Source organism: Bombus flavifrons, chromosome 12 (assembly GCF_040668555.2).
Source record: "Bombus flavifrons isolate JBK064 chromosome 12, iyBomFlav1_principal, whole genome shotgun sequence".
In the NCBI taxonomy this organism is placed as follows: Eukaryota; Metazoa; Arthropoda; class Insecta; order Hymenoptera; family Apidae; genus Bombus; species Bombus flavifrons.
Window position 1 is genome coordinate 9,335,197 of NC_138453.1, and position 15,569 is coordinate 9,350,765.

A 15,569-nucleotide genomic window follows, 5' to 3' on the forward strand; every position below is an offset into this window, starting at 1 on the left:
CTCCTGTCCGGTGTAGAATTGTTAGACGACTGGACGGAGAACTGATAAGGGCCCGAGGGTCACAGAATCATCGTGAGATTTCTTGCAACACTAAATGCGGATGAAAACCTGTGGAATCAATTGGGAAAACTTCATAATTTAAATTTTGTATAATTTTTCCTCGATGAACTGCTGATTAGAAAATTTAGGCGTCATTTTGTTTGAAAAACAAATGTAAAGATTGTCAACATTTTTGTAAAAGAAAAAGATATTTAAGAAACATTATTCAGTGTAAGTAGTAGATGTTGAAATTAATTCCGCACCTTTACATGTAATCGATTGTAGTCTGTATGCGTTAAGTCAAAACCTTTTCCTGGCATCCTACGTTTTCCAGGTATTTTGACATAGAAAACCACTTTGTAACTCAACGTTGATAGCTATGCCTTGAGATTGAGATGTATTTTGTGAATAAACGTCTAAATTGTGTAAAAAGGCACGAAATTCATTTATAAGACTAATGTGTGTTATATATCCATCTTTTTACATCTATGTCATGTAAACAATAGATACATGTAGGTATATATATTTTTTGCTTTTTTATTAACAAGCGATAAATAATTCATATACATATATTTTCGGATTAACCGGCAGGAAGGGAATAAGAAACCTACAGTATAATAAATGTTTGTAAAATTTATTCAATAAAATACTCATTAATTAATATATTTTTCTAGAATGATGGAACCAGGTAAAACAAAGTGGATAAAAAACATTACCAGAAAAAATACTCTATTTATTATAATAGATAAATATTTGTATGATTTCTTTCACAGACGCACCCGCAGATATACACGCGACAGGCACTGTGTGAAAATTGAAAATTTCCGGGATGATACTCTTGCCGTACCTATTATGAAACAATAGTATTAATGCAGCACCTCTGTTCTCTCCTCTCTTGTTTGCTGATTCAAACCTAAATGAGTTCGAACACATAGCGTGAATAAAAGAGAATCGTTACGCCTTGTAGTATGAAACCCACCGAACTCCTGTCAACCGCAACGCGCGAAATTTGAAACAGTCGTAACCTAATTACGAATTACGACATGCTCGTAATTCTACGCCAATTCCTCACGAAGAATTAGTGTAACTGAAATTGTTTAACGACTATTTACGATACTTGTCTTTTATACCTTTGAGCAAAATTTTGAAGTGTCCGATAAATTACATTCACGGTTCATTAGTCTTTGACGCGCTCTGATCAATCTCGTAATTAGGGTTAATTTGAATTATTTGCCTAGTAGGATTCTCCACTTTCTTCATAGGATTTTGTACAATAAAAATTTGCTTCGTTTCTTCCTTTTCTGTTAATAGTTGACCGACACCCATAATTTTTAAAGTAGGTACTGTTTTTATTAACGTAGCATTAGGAATTGATAAATTTGTATTGCAATCTACTTTTGGAAATATTATAGGGTTTTTCGAGACTGCCAGAGATAATTTTTTCTTCGGTGTAATAGGCACTTCCATGGAAGAGAAGGTCGTCCTTTTTATCGCAGATGCTACTGGAACTGGGCTTGTTATAGTATCAGAATTTACGGATATTATTTTTGGACCAAGTATTATACCATTTCCTGTAAATAACATGAAAAGATAAAATAAAGAATAAAACAAATAGTGAGTAATTATTTTCATATTATTCTATTACCTTTCTGCATCGCCTTTGTAATTGGACAGTCTTTGTGAGCCAATAGAAGCGTTTTTAATTTAGCAACCTCCGTTCGTAAAACTTTTATTTCCATTTTTAGAGCCACGTTGGTCTCATTCACATTGGTAACCGTCCTTTCCAGCTGCTGTATCCACGCTTTTCTTTTAGCTCTTGCCCTCATCGCGCTAGCACGATTACGTTCGAGAATTTCTTTCTTTTTCAATTGATCTTCTACTGTTTTATTTCTATTCTTTTTTGAATTATTTAACTCATCTTTTGAGAAATTGCTATTCGGTTTTAGATTTTGTGAACTTTTCGTTAGTGTTTGTTTTAATTTCTATAATTATACGAAAAATATTATTTTCCAAAAGCGAGATAACTAAAATATTTTATTGAAGTATATCCTAAATATATTAAAATACCATTTTTGCTAAAGATAGTGCAGAAACCGTTGGATTCTTGGACTCCAATCTCGTATTACATTGCAAAAGTGGTTCCGTCTTTATGACAACCGTTTGTTGCTTCAATGACTGCACGTTTGTTGTACCAACAGAATCGCAAACTGGAATTGCTGAGAGTTGCATTAATTTTCCATCTGCCGTTTTTAGTAGTAGTTGCACCTCCTCGCCGTTAATCAATCTTTACAAGAATATATTCTTTATTCATTTGTGCAAGAACATTTAAATTTTTGATGAAAAAGAGATTTAAAAATTACTCACAATTGTGGACTAGGTTGTTCTTGTAAAACTTTCGGCATTATTGGCGTTTGCGTAACTTGATCGATAACATTCTCTGTTAAGGTCACATTTCGTTCAATGGTTAACTTTTCCTTCATTAAGTTCTGTTCATCCGTTTCAGTGAGTTTTACTGTACTGCAAACTTCAGTATGAATGGTAGTTTTTTCCTCTGTGCTTTTTTCAGTGATCGAGATGCTTCCACATTCCTGCACAGAATTTTCTGACAACATTTGACTGCTAGTAGACAGCACGTCGGCTATGTGAGGAAATATGTGCGGTGTATGCAAAGTATCATCCGTAATTCCAGCCTAGATACATATTTGTAATATGAGATATTGAAATTTATTTTAATTTCATGATTTACCTCTGGTACTGCCAGTGTGCCAGTGTTCCCAGACTCCACTGCCCTCCTAAAAGTTTCTTCGAAAGGATTTACATTTTGTAAATCTTGGAATAGGCCAACTTCCTCACAGTTTCGAATGAACCGTGTTGGCGTTGGTGTTTGATCTGCTGCAAAATATGTAGACATCTCTTATTTACTTGTCTCTATGTTTGAAATATAATTCAATGATTAAACTTATTTCAATTGCAACCTACCAACAAAACTGCCATTCTTGGAACTATTTCCAAGATTTAACATCATATCATGTTTCTTCTTATGAACTGATAACTGGTCCTCGTTTGCAAAACTCTGTAGAATAAGTGGAATATGATTAAATGATATATTCAAGCAATCAGAAATTCTTGTTCTTCTTTTAATACAAGGAAGAATTACAAATTTATAATGAAATATATCAAGACAAAATGCTTACTACTTTTAACATAAGTATATAAATATCTTTATTACCATATTGCAACCGGATGAGGAGCAAGCAAAAATTTTTTCATTGTGTGCCATTATTAATCACTATTTTATGACAACGGTTCACAGGTGGTACGATATAACAAAAAAATGAAGCCTAGAAGGTTGTGACACGGCACGATTCGCCAGAAGGCACCATTCTTTTGGACACTTTTATATAGATCATACATATTTTTGCTTAGTGTTGGTTCTTTTATACTTTCCAAGTCATTCAGAACCAAATACGTGGAAAAGAACAATACACACAGTTTCCAAAAATGTTTTGACACAACGACTCATATCAGCTGTTTCAACGTTAGATGAACAGTCTTTCATTATAAAAAGATAGAGCGGCAGATGGTAGGTTGCATAATTTGTATCTAGGGACATTTTACTACTTGCTTGCAGAGACGAATAGGGAGGTTGCTAATGGCATGAGAGGAATTCAACTAAAAGTACTCTCCACGTATTACCGTCTCTTGGGTTAAACGGTGATTTTCGATCAAACTATACACACATTTTTTTCTCCGATGATTTTAGTGGAAGTAACATGCGAATACACAAGAAGGGTGGAAATAGACGTGCGTACCGGGTCTACGGAAAGTAGACGCTTAATGACGATTTGAAAACGAATGACATTTTGATCGCCAGTTTTACAAGAGCAGAGTTGTTTAGCTCCATCAAGCAACGGAGTCAAATTCTGATAAAATTACGCACTTACGTAAATTACTATACAGAGAATCATAAACTCATTGTAAAATTGTACGATTATCGTAAGTTTGCAAATTGCAGTCAATAAATCAATCTTATTTTGTAAATGAACAGAGCGTTTAATTGTTGAAAATCCTTGCAGCATCCACCATTCTCAAACATTGTCGTTTTCTCTTTCCATCGCCGTTCGTATTCACTTACACGATAACATATGACTTGCGTACTCTATCTTTGTCTATGATCTTTATATTTCTATGATTACTTTTAAATCACGTTTGATTTCTTTGTGGTTCCAAAGTGAGTCTAGTGTTATTTGTGGTGCATAGGTTGGTGATCTTTTTTAGTTAACTATCATGCTGTGTTGTGGTTATGTATCTACATTTAACAATGTTATGAATGAAAAATACAATGTAAAAGAAACGTGTTAAACAAACTGGAAATATTACGATACCAAATATATTAGAATTTTAAACGGAGGTGCTATTTTTTAAATACTGAGGCAATATTTAAAATCAGAAAGAAGTTCGAGGTTAAAAAATTTAGAACATAACATTTTTTAAAGCAAATACGATCAAATATTTTTTAACGGAGTAAGGCCTATATAACCGTTGTGAAGATGCAAGTGTGTAGGAAAATCTCAACATTATTGCTGTCACGTAAGTTTTACTACAATTATTTCCTTCCTAAAATATTTCGTTTTTACTAATTTGCATTATTTTATAGCACATTGTGTGTTTAAGTCGGTACCAGCAGCCGGAGTAAAATCTTGTTCAGTACCAACTGACTTTAGTGGTATTTGAAATTATTAATTTGCTATAAAATAGAACAAAAAATATGTGTATGCATATTATTAACAAATAATTATTCTTCATAGATGTTGAATTTCCTGCTCGTAACAAGCTCAAAGTTATGCCAAAAGTACCTCAGTATCCACCTCAAATAGGCTTTTTTAAAACGCAAAAAAGATTAAGGCTAATGCGAGGTCCCGAAGAATATCATAATACCCTTTTACACAAACAATATGGCATAATAGTAAAGGAATAAACAGTAAAATTGAAAGACTGTATATGCGTTTAATTAAACATAAAGATGTGAATTTTTTTCAGGCAACAGGTGGTGGCAGATTGAAACATAACAATTTTGAAATGATCCGTATGATAATTTTGAGAAATGTAGATTACAATAAAGTATTTGCAATTTGGAGAGTTCCTGCTCCTTGGCAACCTATTACTAAGAAGGTAATGGATATGAAATAACATTTGAAGATGCTAATTTTAACTTATACCTAATATAGGGCCATGGAGTACGGATGGGTGCTGGTAAAGGAAGTATAGATCATTATGCTACTCCAGTAAAAGCAGGACAAGTTATTATAGAAGTTGGAGGAGAGATTGAATATTTTGAGGTATTGACAATATTTTATTGTAATCTTTCGACCTGTTATCGATCATTAATATTTTGACATAGCACGCAATATTACAAATAACCTTTTTAGGTTAAACGCGTTTTAAAAAATATTGCGAGAAGATTGCCATGTACTGCTATGGCAGTTAGTCAAGAAATTATGGACAAAATGGCAGAGAGCAAGGAAAAAATGAAAGAAGAAAATCTAAACCCATGGACTTGGAAATATATCATTCAGAATAATATGCTTGGTTGTCATAAATGGATCTCAAAATATGACAAGCGATGGTTCAACGAGTATCTTTAATTTAAGATGTATATAGCTGTAAATATACACTGCTCAAAATACTCAAATGTCTGTTTAATTTTTGTATCTTCTTCTGTTTGTTTATCTTTTTTTCTAATCATTATATTATAGCCAATCTTTATTAGTATAGAAATTATTAAAAAAGAAATTAGTATAGAAATTATTAAATTAGAATTAGTATAGTTTATTAGTGTAATTCTAAGAATCCATTTTCAACGTGTAACGCGCCATTACTTACCTTGTGTAACTAGAATTAATATGTGTATTCGTTAACGATGGATAGGATTGAAGTAGAATTCGAGCAATACCGATGTGTTACAATTACAATATTTTATATATCTTTGATGACGGTTTGGTGGTAACAACAGGTAAATACTACATATTGTACATTGAGTAGGCGATAGTCGTATCTTATTGTTTAATTAGCGTATCGGTTACGCCGATGCCGATGGCGATGGCGACGTCCACCACGACGGCAACCCCAAACGACAGGGCGAAACGCGGCGAAAACAGCGATAACAATAGCAGCAGCAACAACAACAATCTCAATAACAATAACAATAACAGCAACGATGATTATGATCGTGATAGATTAAAGATAATCATTTTCATAATACAATAAATATACATACTAATCGATAAGTACAAAGTGAATGATCTTGGTAACGGATTTTACGATAAATCCGTGCCAGCTAGAAGAACGATAAATAGATATGTGTATAGCGAGAGGATAGTGATTCGCGAGAGCATCGTCGATTATTGCCATCGTCGTCGTGGACGCGGTCGTCATCGCCGTCCTCGTCGTGTTTTGTCGCCGTCGCCGTCGCCGTCATTGCCGTCGACGTCGATAAACGTCAATCGTTTATCTATTTTATCCGCATTTATCACACTTAACGTAGATACAGCGACATCGTGTCTGAGGAATGTGTGTGAATGCAGAGTCAGCATTGCGACGATATTCTATTACAATATATGTATATATATATATATTTATATATTTATAATATAATCCTCCCTGATCGGTGGGAACTTATCAAAAATAAAAAAAAGGAGAAAAGAGAGACCGGCAGTTTCGACTTAAACAGGGTGCCCCCTGTGTGAGAATGCTTCCGCCTCTAGGACGTGCGGATTTCGTTTGCGCCAAACAAAGCTCCTGGAGATAGTATCGTATATTATAAAATTCGGCGTTATGAGTTGCATCGTGCTTTAAGCTTCACTTTCACCATTCTATAATCGCAAAACGATCACGAAAGGCGTTCGAAAATGGTCGAACGAACGGATAAAGTTACCAAAAGCGAGCCGAGGAACGTCACACAGTTTCTCTTACGCGAGTTTACATTTTTCTGACTTTTGAACGAGAAAACAAGGAAATGCGTATATATATATACAATGTTTTGGCCGTGGCCAGAGCTGGAGGAAATAGTATTCTAAGTAAAAAATAGTAACTGTAAGATCGTTTGTACGTTGATAGTGTTTATAACGGCGAATGGGGGGCGGTTTCGCTTCTTCCTTTTTTTCTTTTTCTTTTTTCTTTTTTCTCTGTAACATCGCGGCAAGCGAAACATTCAACAGCGTTCGTTTCGCGTGAAACAGCTTCGCAAGCTCTCCACTATTTTCTATCGTAAATACTATTTGTTTCCGGCTCTGCGCGGGGGGATTCCTCGTCCTACGGGGATGTTTTCGTCCATTTTTCCTTTCTCGTCTCGTCCGAAGGACGAGATTCCCTGGCATACGTTTAAGTAATTGTAATTAGCGCGTCTCTCACTCACGGTACTCGATATGATTGATTCGTTTTAACGACTCGCTATCTCGGAAACGAAGAGTCGTCTCTCGATGCTCCTCGAAGGAAAAGGAAAGGATGGCCGCGGGCAGAGCTGCGATAACAACGCCACTTCAACCCGCCAGACGATTCGAGGGTACGTTTAAGTCAGGCGAAAGGCAACGTAGATCGCGCTTCGCGTTCATTAGTATTTATTAATTAATGCATTAGTTACGCTATAAGACTAGATTCTCGGCGGGGTATCTTACGTTGTCTGCAGCACCTTTTAACCCTTTGCAGTTATCTTTAAAGGTAAGGACATTCGTTCACGACACGATGTACGAATTAAAAAAAAAAAAAAGAAAGAAGGCGAAGGAATGTTAGTAGAAATCGAAAGTTAATTAAATAAACGTTATTCACGATCGATTAAGAAATGTAGAGGCCTTAACGAGAATACGATTAATAAAATAATTCTCTTATTTAGTCGACGTAAGATCGCAAAGGGTTAACGTGCGTGGCCCACGTCGACGCGCCTCCACGCTTTTGAACGCCGACTCGAGCGTCTTTTCTCTTTTTTTCATTGTGTTCATCGGCATTACATCACTATATCCCACGCTTGACATGCTAACACACAACTTACAGATACATACATACTTAGACACGTAGTCCTTAAATGCCTATATAAGATAGAGCGTTGGTTTATAAGATCGGATTGCTGCGATTCCTGCGCGCCTTGGCTGTTCGCCTTAAGATTTAATCGTTTCGTTTAACTCGATAATCTTTTACATACAGGCAACCCACGTTAAGGAAAATTGTTTCCTATATTGTTATCAAGCTATCGAACTTTGACAGTGTTCTCCTATAAAAGACTCGGTAGTCTTCATATAGAATTTATTCGTGATACAAGCGAATAATTGCACATTCGTTATAAGAATATACGTTCGTATAACAGCGGTTAGCTTAGTTAGATATCTACTAAGTTCATTTATTTTTTTTATGTACGAACGAATAGCTGACGAATTCTATCGTATTTTTCAAGGAAAATCATTTCACGAAAATTCTTCCTTTCTTAAGTATCCATTACTATCAACCTTGATAAGAGTAATAAATGATTAGTCTCGAACATGGGTTTGCCTGTTAGATGATCTTTGACGATCGCAGGGAAGAATGAGGCGTGCGATTGGATTCGCAAGTGGAAATGAAATCAGTGCGGAAGAACGAAGGCTATAAGGTGTGCGTGTATTTTGCATTTGCATATCTCTCTAATCCATTCATTCATATTCTCTCATACAGATTCGTTCCATTCCAGTCTCTCTTTCTCTCTGGGTGTAAACGTGTATTTGTATATGTATAGACGAACATGGACGAGGACGCGTCTCTACGATGTAACTAACGATGGCACAGATGCGATTACGCTCGCATTCACGCGGGGAAGCACGTGCCTTGACTCGCGACGCGTTTAAAACGAGCACTCGCGATCGGTGGCACGTACGAGGACAATTGCGGAATCCAATCGATGGGTTGAATGGTAATTAAAAGCGATACCGGAGCAGCGTCTCGGGCCGGTGCGAGCTCGTCTAGGAGATTAGCGTTTCCCACTTCGCAGCTCGCAAATCTTCTAATAATCTACACGGCTCGGCTTTCCTTAACTTGTTAAGCAGGTCATTTCATGGAAATTAATTCTGTTTAACCGCGTTACGCGTGTTTGCATTTATATATAGCGATCTCGTTCTTGCTTCAACAACGCGGAAAGATTCGCGATATTTTCGGAAAAGTTTCAACGAGCGAAACAAGTGAAACACTGATAGCCATTGACTGTCGTAATTAATTAATTGCGCCGTTGGCTTTGCAACGCGACTCCCCCTTCCGATTGTGTCGCGTTAATTAAAGTATTTCTGTTTAGCAATCGAAAAAAATGGAACTTATCAGCAGGAATGGACTCATCGTGTTTTTCCCATGTAATCTTCGAATATAAATGTGACGTAACTTATTTTTAGCAGAAACGATACGACGCATTAAAAGATAGAATATTTATAAATCGAAAGATCGTTACATTCCAGAAAATTGAGTCTACTCGAACTCTCCGGTTAACAAGTTAAGGGAGTTTCAGAATACGTTGTTTCATCGTTGGACGAAACTCTGATTTTTCCATAGCTTTTAGATAAGTCTATATATGCGTGCGCGTATGTGTATGTGTACGTGTGCGTGCGTGTGTGTGTGTGTATGTGTGGAAAATTACAGGTTAAAGTACGAATGGCAAATAGGTGATTCGCGTGAAGAGCGATTCGGTAAGGTCCGTACAAAACGAGCAGGATTAGAATAGACGGGAAACGCCGATAGGTAGAAAGGTGCACGCGGCCCGTGCTCGCGTTTTCGCTCGGCTCCGTCGAGCGATTAGATATGCGAGTTAGTTTGCTCTATGGAGTTTGCCATACAAATGTAACTTCGTAATCTGTTACAGTTTATAATTAACATGCGCTAGGTCGCGATATATATATATATATATAATATATATATGTACACAGTCTTACAAAGCAAAATTTACAAACATTATGACGTACGGACGATCGAATAAATATTACGTTTCCCCCGATGTAGATTGGAAAAAGAGTAAATGGCCCTGTGCCCGACGATCGTTCATTCCGATATCGATCTCGGCCCACGACTGGAATTTACGGTCGGGAAGACTCGAGCGCTAGCGAATACTTGGAAATAAAACGGGTAAAATAGCAGAAAAACCTTGAGGGAAAAACACGAGGAGAAGCTTTATCTTTATCGTTAGGAACCGACGATAGATAGAGCACGGATGAACACAAAAGGTATGGAAAGACGACTAAAAAAGACGAGGCATTCGTGCGGTTTGAACGTCGCTATCGAAGCCGAGGATCGATTTCGAGACAAAAGAGTCGGTTTTTGTCCGGCCACTTTTTGGTGAATGCCCTGTCGCGTGGCAGGAACGAGGGAAAGAGGTTTGTTCGATTGGCGTGAGGGAAGGGCTTGAGCGAGAGATCGATAGTGCACGGAGGCGGAAGCGAGGATCGGCGGTCGATTGATCGTCGAGGAGAGAGAAGGAAAAGCTGGTCGAATCGAGCGCGCGATCTACCTACTCCACCCCGGCCACCGGCGATCGCATCTTTAAAGCCTCTGCGTGTGTGTATATGTGTGTGTGTGTATATATATATATATGAATGCTCTCGCGTGTGTATCATTCCTTGCGTACACTGTTTTACAAGCAGAAGTCGCGCGTATTGTACGATTCGCGATAATTCGCGTTGGAAATACGCGCGCCTCTTACAGCTTGCACCTGCTTCTCTCGCGTCTATCTTTTTCTCCCTTTACTCATATGTATCTGTGTATGTATGTCTGTATAACGTGTTTCGTGTCCATGCGTTTGCGCGATACTCTTGATGTGCTGCTAGGAAGCTGACTAGATTATAGCCTACAATACGAAACGTCCGGAGCGTCGTTCGAACGGCGCGAGCTCGGCCCTTTTGGTTCTCCATTGCGAACGTGCTACGCGGCGAAAGAGGAAGCGGAGAACGTGGCCGAGCTTATCCGGCTATGCCGTTTAGTCTCAACGAGGGTTCCGGGGTTTCGTATCGACCTTGACTACTCGGCCTTCTTCAAGGCCGAACGCCATCACCTAGGCGTTCGACTCTTTTAAGTTTTCGAAGTACTGCATGATCTGGTTGTAGTCCATGCCCAGGTTCAGGTCGTCCAACGCCACCGATTCCTCTTGCTCGTGGGACGAAGACGCGGACGACGAAGAAGAGGACGAGGAAGAGGAAGCGGTAGAGGACGGCGACGAGTTAGGCGGTGACGAGGACGATGAGGCCACGGTCGGGCTGGACACGTTCATGGACGAGGCGATCGCGTTCGTCGAGAACGACGAGAACATTGGATTACCGACGATCGTCGCCCTCTTCACTTCTCTGGCTCTCGCGTCCTTCGAATGCCTGTTGTCATCGTGAGTCACTAGCTCCACAAACTCCTCTTCCTCCGCGTCGTTCTCTTTCGGACTACCTACTCTAGCTTTACCGTGTGGCTTGATATGGTGAATCTGCTTGCTGTGCCGCTGATTGTTCCCATGATGAGCGCCCGCGCTGCTACTCGAAGCTCTGTGACGATGTTTCCTAGGTGTTTCCGGTAGTCGTACGATCACTCCTGTGTTTCTGTGTGGTGGTACGGGAGGTTTGTAGTCCTCGTTGTTGTTGTTGTTGTTGTTGATCGTTGCGCCGACGGGAACAGCTGCAGTCGTTGAAACCATCGCCGAGGTTACGGGGATTCCGTGCGGTGGTAAGGGTGGTGGGACGTCATCGTTGCTACGTTAAGATAAACGAGTTACTTTATATTTAGAGCGACAGTAAGCATTTGGATTCTAATCCTTCTGCTCTCCTATAAAATAAAATAAAACAATTACTCGTTTCGTGCAGAAGCCACGGTGGACGTAGATATAGATGCCGAAGTAGCGATTGTAGTTCCTGATACCACCGTAGGTGATTTCGTTACGGGCTTCGTCGCGAAACTGTTTCGTGGGAGTTTGTCCCTCTTGCAATAAGTCGTGGTATCTATCGGCCCTGATCCATTGCTACGCTGTCCCGCCGAAGGTAGCTCGATGTGGTTTGGATTGTCGAAACAAGTTGCCAATTCACTCGCTTCTCCCTCGTTTTCACCAGCTAGGGGGTTACTAGTCACTCTTACCTGAAACATAAATTGTCGATTTAGTTCGATTCGCTTCTGAAGCTGAAAAAATTAGGGGCTTAAAGATCGTGGCCCGAATAACAGCACAGCGCACGAACGATAACGTCGTTATCTTGCTGTTACTGGCAGCGAGTGTGTTATAAATAGTTCACGAGTAGGCGTTCTATTCTGTCTCTTTATTCCCGACCCTACAGGTAATAAGAAGGATCCTTTCCAGGAAGTTTGGTTCTTCTTGTGAATCATCAAAAATATCCGCTCTTATTTATCGTGCCTGCCATATTATTATTTTCATTGACTGCCTGTAAAGTTACTTATAATCATTACACACGTCCAATTATTGGAAAAACGTTGTGAGTTTCAATTTTCCATGTAAAACAGCATTTTTCATTTCACATAGATATCAGTTAAATCTACTGAAAAAATTGGAATTAAATATTTGTTTATTTAATCCAAATATTCCCTTTAATTAAATGCCTGTGTAACGCATGAAATTCAGCCTTCAAACTCGACAGCTTTAACTGGCAAATAGTATCGACGTGTAAATAATTTAAGATCGTTGTTGCATCGAATAAGCGATAGTTGCGAATACGTGCAAGTTGATTCGACGTCGTTCACGCGTTATGATATCGCATAGTGGACGACCTTCAGACTCGTCAAAATGTAGCATTGATACCTGTTGCGGTCCGGAAGCGGCTCTCTCGAGAGTGGCTCTGCCCAGCCAGACCCAATCGTGTGCGTTCATGGTAGACTCTCTGGGAAGTCTTCTTCCCGATGCCAGCTGGTTGGCGGCTGCTCTGGCTCCTGACAGTACCGGAAGCACTGACCCGGATATCGTAGAATCCGGCGGCTGTAGTTTGAACTTGTTCGCGTAGACCATGCAGGAGACGAGGAAGACGATGATGGCGAAACAGAAGGCTCCCAGAAGGACGTACATTCCGATCTCGAGTGGGCTCACACGCTTTACTCCGTGATGCCGTATCCCAACACCGCCCATTCCTCCTGAAGACATGCCATTAGCTATAGCCGTGCGGTGCTGCCGTGCCTGCACCAAAGGTTCGTGCTCGTGCTTGTGCTCGTGCTCGTGCCCGTTCTCGTCTTTCAGCGGTAGCCCTTTGCACAAAAAACAAAGAGACAGGAAGAGAGAGGAGAAGAGTGAGAAACGAGTACTGGAAGTAGAGAACGAGGCAGCTCCCGGCTAGCTGCGTATCCTCCCGCGCGACCAGCTGCCTGCAGAAAAGCGACATCGATGCTTCGCGTCATGCACGAACAGAGAGAAAGAGAGAGCGTGTCGAAGCTGACAGGTCGAAGAATTCTCGCATATTACTCGTACGCACGCTCACTGGACCCGTCAGTTCGTTAAGCGATAGAGGATCGAGCGATGGAGAAGATTTGAAGCGATGGCGAAGTGACGAGCAACGGAGATTCAAACGAAGAAACGGAAGGTGATGGAAAGCGAAAGAAGCTGTTACGCGATTCGTCCGATAAGTCCGAACAGTTTATTCTTTTTGGTTATTTGGTCGTTACGATAGTTATCATTTATCTAGAAATCAAAATACTTATTATTCGCTGATCTTCTCCTCTCAGCTACTAGCTTTGATCTAAATTTCATAAGATTCGTCGTTTCGGTTGTTTTAATAACGCGACACGGACTTATTGGACGACCAATAATAAAACAAATCACACGATTTAGGCTAAGTTTCGAGATTGGCGGAGATAGAAATCGATGGAAGTAAGAGGACGTAAAGCGCTACCAAAATATACAGTGGCATTCATCGAAAAGAAAAAGAGTGCGAGAGAGTGCGACGAAGGAGAACTGGATCTATTTACCGATGAGAATGTCGTGCAAATCAGGAGCCATCTCTCCCCTGCTGGTCTTCCTTTCTCTGTGATGATGAGAGCCAACCGTTCCACCTCCGTCATTCTGTACGAACTCGGGTCGATTGGGAAGATCGCTCGAGGCAAAGTCCACCTCAACGTTGGCGGAAGCGCTGGCAAGGGCTGCCGCGGTCGCTCTTTGAGATCCTTTTCCAGACCTCCTGCCGGTTAGACGACAGGCGTCGGCCAATTGAAGACTGACTCGTAACAAATCGCCTCTCCCTTCGCCGACCGCAATCACTCGAGGATGATGAGAAGCGACCATCGGAGCGAATGCCACCACTTCCGGGTCTAGACTCTCCACTAACAAGTGGTAGTCGTTCACAGCGATTTCTCTCAGCGGTGTTCTCGTACCGTCAGAAAATTCCACGTCTATATCCAGCAGTCCCTCCTATGTTCGATGCAGAAATGCGAAAGATTATAATCCGATTGCCGCGTAAAAATATCCGAAGCAAGGTTTGTTTTCAAATAAATGCAAGAAAATATTCAAATCATAAATGTTAGTTCTAATATTTAGCGAACGAAATAGATCTTCCTAACATAACGAAATAGAAATCCCTAACAAGGAAAATAATAAATTTCCTTATTGAAATTCGATCGTTTCTTCCTCGCAGCTAGATCTCATACTCGATAGATATTTTACGCTGACAAGAGAAACATGTACCTCACCTGATACTGAGCGGTCAGCTTCCTCGTCACCGACGTCTCCGCGACATATCCATTTTCTATAGCAGTGTCCGGACTAATAGTGAGTTGTAATCCAGACACCACTCTAACTGACAACCTGGTGACCGCCACACGGTCGTTAACCACTCGCACTTCCTTCGCGCCGATTACTTTGCTCGTAATCGGCGAAAGGACCTGCACCTCCGTTCTACCCACTCCACGACCTTGAACGATTCTCCCTTGTAACAGGTCAGCGATCCTGGGATCAGAAACTCGAAGCATTCCGTTCACCAGATCTGTCACTCGTAGCCAGGTACGACGATTCACGAAGTAAGAGACTCTTCCTGAATCGTGGTCGGTAGCCAGGAATCTCGCGTGTACTTCGATAGGACTCTGCTGGAATCGTAGTCTGCAATTGGTAGAAGGTCCTCTATCTATAGAATTGATCGTATCCCATCCGTTATCGGTTCCTCGAAATCTTTCTTCCTGCTCGTCTTCTTCCAAAATCACATCCGCGTCTTCGATGTCCATCGAAGTGTCCTCCAACTCCGCGGCGCTTCTCTTTTTGGTTTTCGAGCTGGATTCGTTGAAACGTGAATTGGTGGAGTTCAGACTACGCTTGCTTTTCGCCCCTACAGCGTGTTCTTCGGGAACTTTCCAGCCTTTAATCTGACTTAATCTGGTGTCCGCCACGGTCATCTCCAAAGGGAATTCCGGCATCCAAACTGTGAATTTAGCCAGCCCTGTGTAAGTACCGTACTTAACGAGAACTGACGCGTTGCTGGAGCCACGTATCTCCGTGCCGTCCACGTACACGCTGCTACAAGAAGATGATACCTGTAACACAACACGTAACACCTTGTCAGAAACGATTCTTCTCGTAA

The 15,569-nt window shown here is 40.4% G+C and overlaps 3 protein-coding genes across 9 annotated transcripts in view; 1 reads left to right on the forward strand and 2 right to left on the reverse strand.

Annotated features, from left to right (window-relative positions):
- Positions 1 to 657: 657 nt before the first annotated feature.
- On the reverse strand, positions 658 to 6,060 carry Atf-2 (Activating transcription factor-2). 4 transcript variants are annotated; one of them, XM_069124682.1, is made up of 7 exons: positions 5,923 to 6,060; positions 3,019 to 3,112; positions 2,786 to 2,928; positions 2,404 to 2,729; positions 2,107 to 2,323; positions 1,685 to 2,021; positions 658 to 1,610 (listed from the first exon to the last, which is right to left on the reverse strand). In XM_069124682.1, the coding sequence occupies exons 2-7, from the start codon at positions 3,062 to 3,064 to the stop codon at positions 1,207 to 1,209; spliced, it is 1,473 nt and encodes a 490-aa protein (XP_068980783.1). In that variant the 5' UTR covers positions 3,065 to 3,112; positions 5,923 to 6,060; the 3' UTR covers positions 658 to 1,206. The 4 variants fall into 4 exon arrangements, with proteins under 4 accessions (XP_068980783.1, XP_068980782.1, XP_068980781.1 ...); XM_069124681.1 differs by having other exon boundaries at positions 2,786 to 2,931; XM_069124680.1 differs by lacking the exon at positions 5,923 to 6,060 and adding an exon at positions 3,269 to 4,001.
- Positions 4,253 to 5,731, forward strand: LOC138185611 (large ribosomal subunit protein uL16m). The gene is made up of 6 exons (XM_069124683.1): positions 4,253 to 4,629; positions 4,697 to 4,765; positions 4,848 to 5,005; positions 5,080 to 5,211; positions 5,268 to 5,378; positions 5,469 to 5,731. Exons 1-6 carry the CDS (start codon positions 4,590 to 4,592, stop codon positions 5,682 to 5,684), a joined length of 726 nt encoding a protein of 241 aa, XP_068980784.1. The 5' UTR covers positions 4,253 to 4,589; the 3' UTR covers positions 5,685 to 5,731.
- Positions 5,998 to 15,569, reverse strand: part of dtn (transmembrane protein 132C dtn) — an 81,058-nt gene continuing 71,486 nt past the window's right edge. For 3 of the 4 annotated variants that reach the window (XM_069124678.1, XM_069124675.1, XM_069124677.1), the window contains 5 exons: positions 14,689 to 15,522; positions 13,972 to 14,410; positions 12,818 to 13,254; positions 11,864 to 12,144; positions 5,998 to 11,765 (listed from right to left, as the gene is read on the reverse strand). In XM_069124678.1, the coding sequence (XP_068980779.1) occupies positions 11,087 to 11,765; positions 11,864 to 12,144; positions 12,818 to 13,254; positions 13,972 to 14,410; positions 14,689 to 15,522 (2,670 nt within the window). In that variant the 3' untranslated portion in view covers positions 5,998 to 11,086. The remainder of the gene's footprint in view (positions 11,766 to 11,863; positions 12,145 to 12,817; positions 13,255 to 13,971; positions 14,411 to 14,688; positions 15,523 to 15,569) is intronic. The other variant, XM_069124676.1, reaches the window with a different exon arrangement.

What these genes read in the sequence shown, in the direction of transcription:
- Atf-2 (XM_069124679.1), bottom strand. Translation starts at nt 3,319, where the DNA reads ATGGCACACAATGAAAAAATTTTTGCTTGCTCCTCATCCGGTTGCAAT. An exon ending in GAACAACCTAGTCCACAATT is followed by an intron (nt 2,324 to 2,403) that starts GTGAGTAATTTT and finishes ATTCTTGTAAAG; the next exon opens with ATTGATTAACGGCGAGGAGG. An exon ending in CACTATCTTTAGCAAAAATG is followed by an intron (nt 2,022 to 2,106) that starts GTATTTTAATAT and finishes GTATAATTATAG; the next exon opens with AAATTAAAACAAACACTAAC.
- LOC138185611 (XM_069124683.1), top strand. Translation starts at nt 4,590, where the DNA reads ATGCAAGTGTGTAGGAAAATCTCAACATTATTGCTGTCAC. An exon ending in ACAAACAATATGGCATAATA is followed by an intron (nt 5,006 to 5,079) that starts GTAAAGGAATAA and finishes AATTTTTTTCAG; the next exon opens with GCAACAGGTGGTGGCAGATT. An exon ending in GGCAACCTATTACTAAGAAG is followed by an intron (nt 5,212 to 5,267) that starts GTAATGGATATG and finishes TACCTAATATAG; the next exon opens with GGCCATGGAGTACGGATGGG.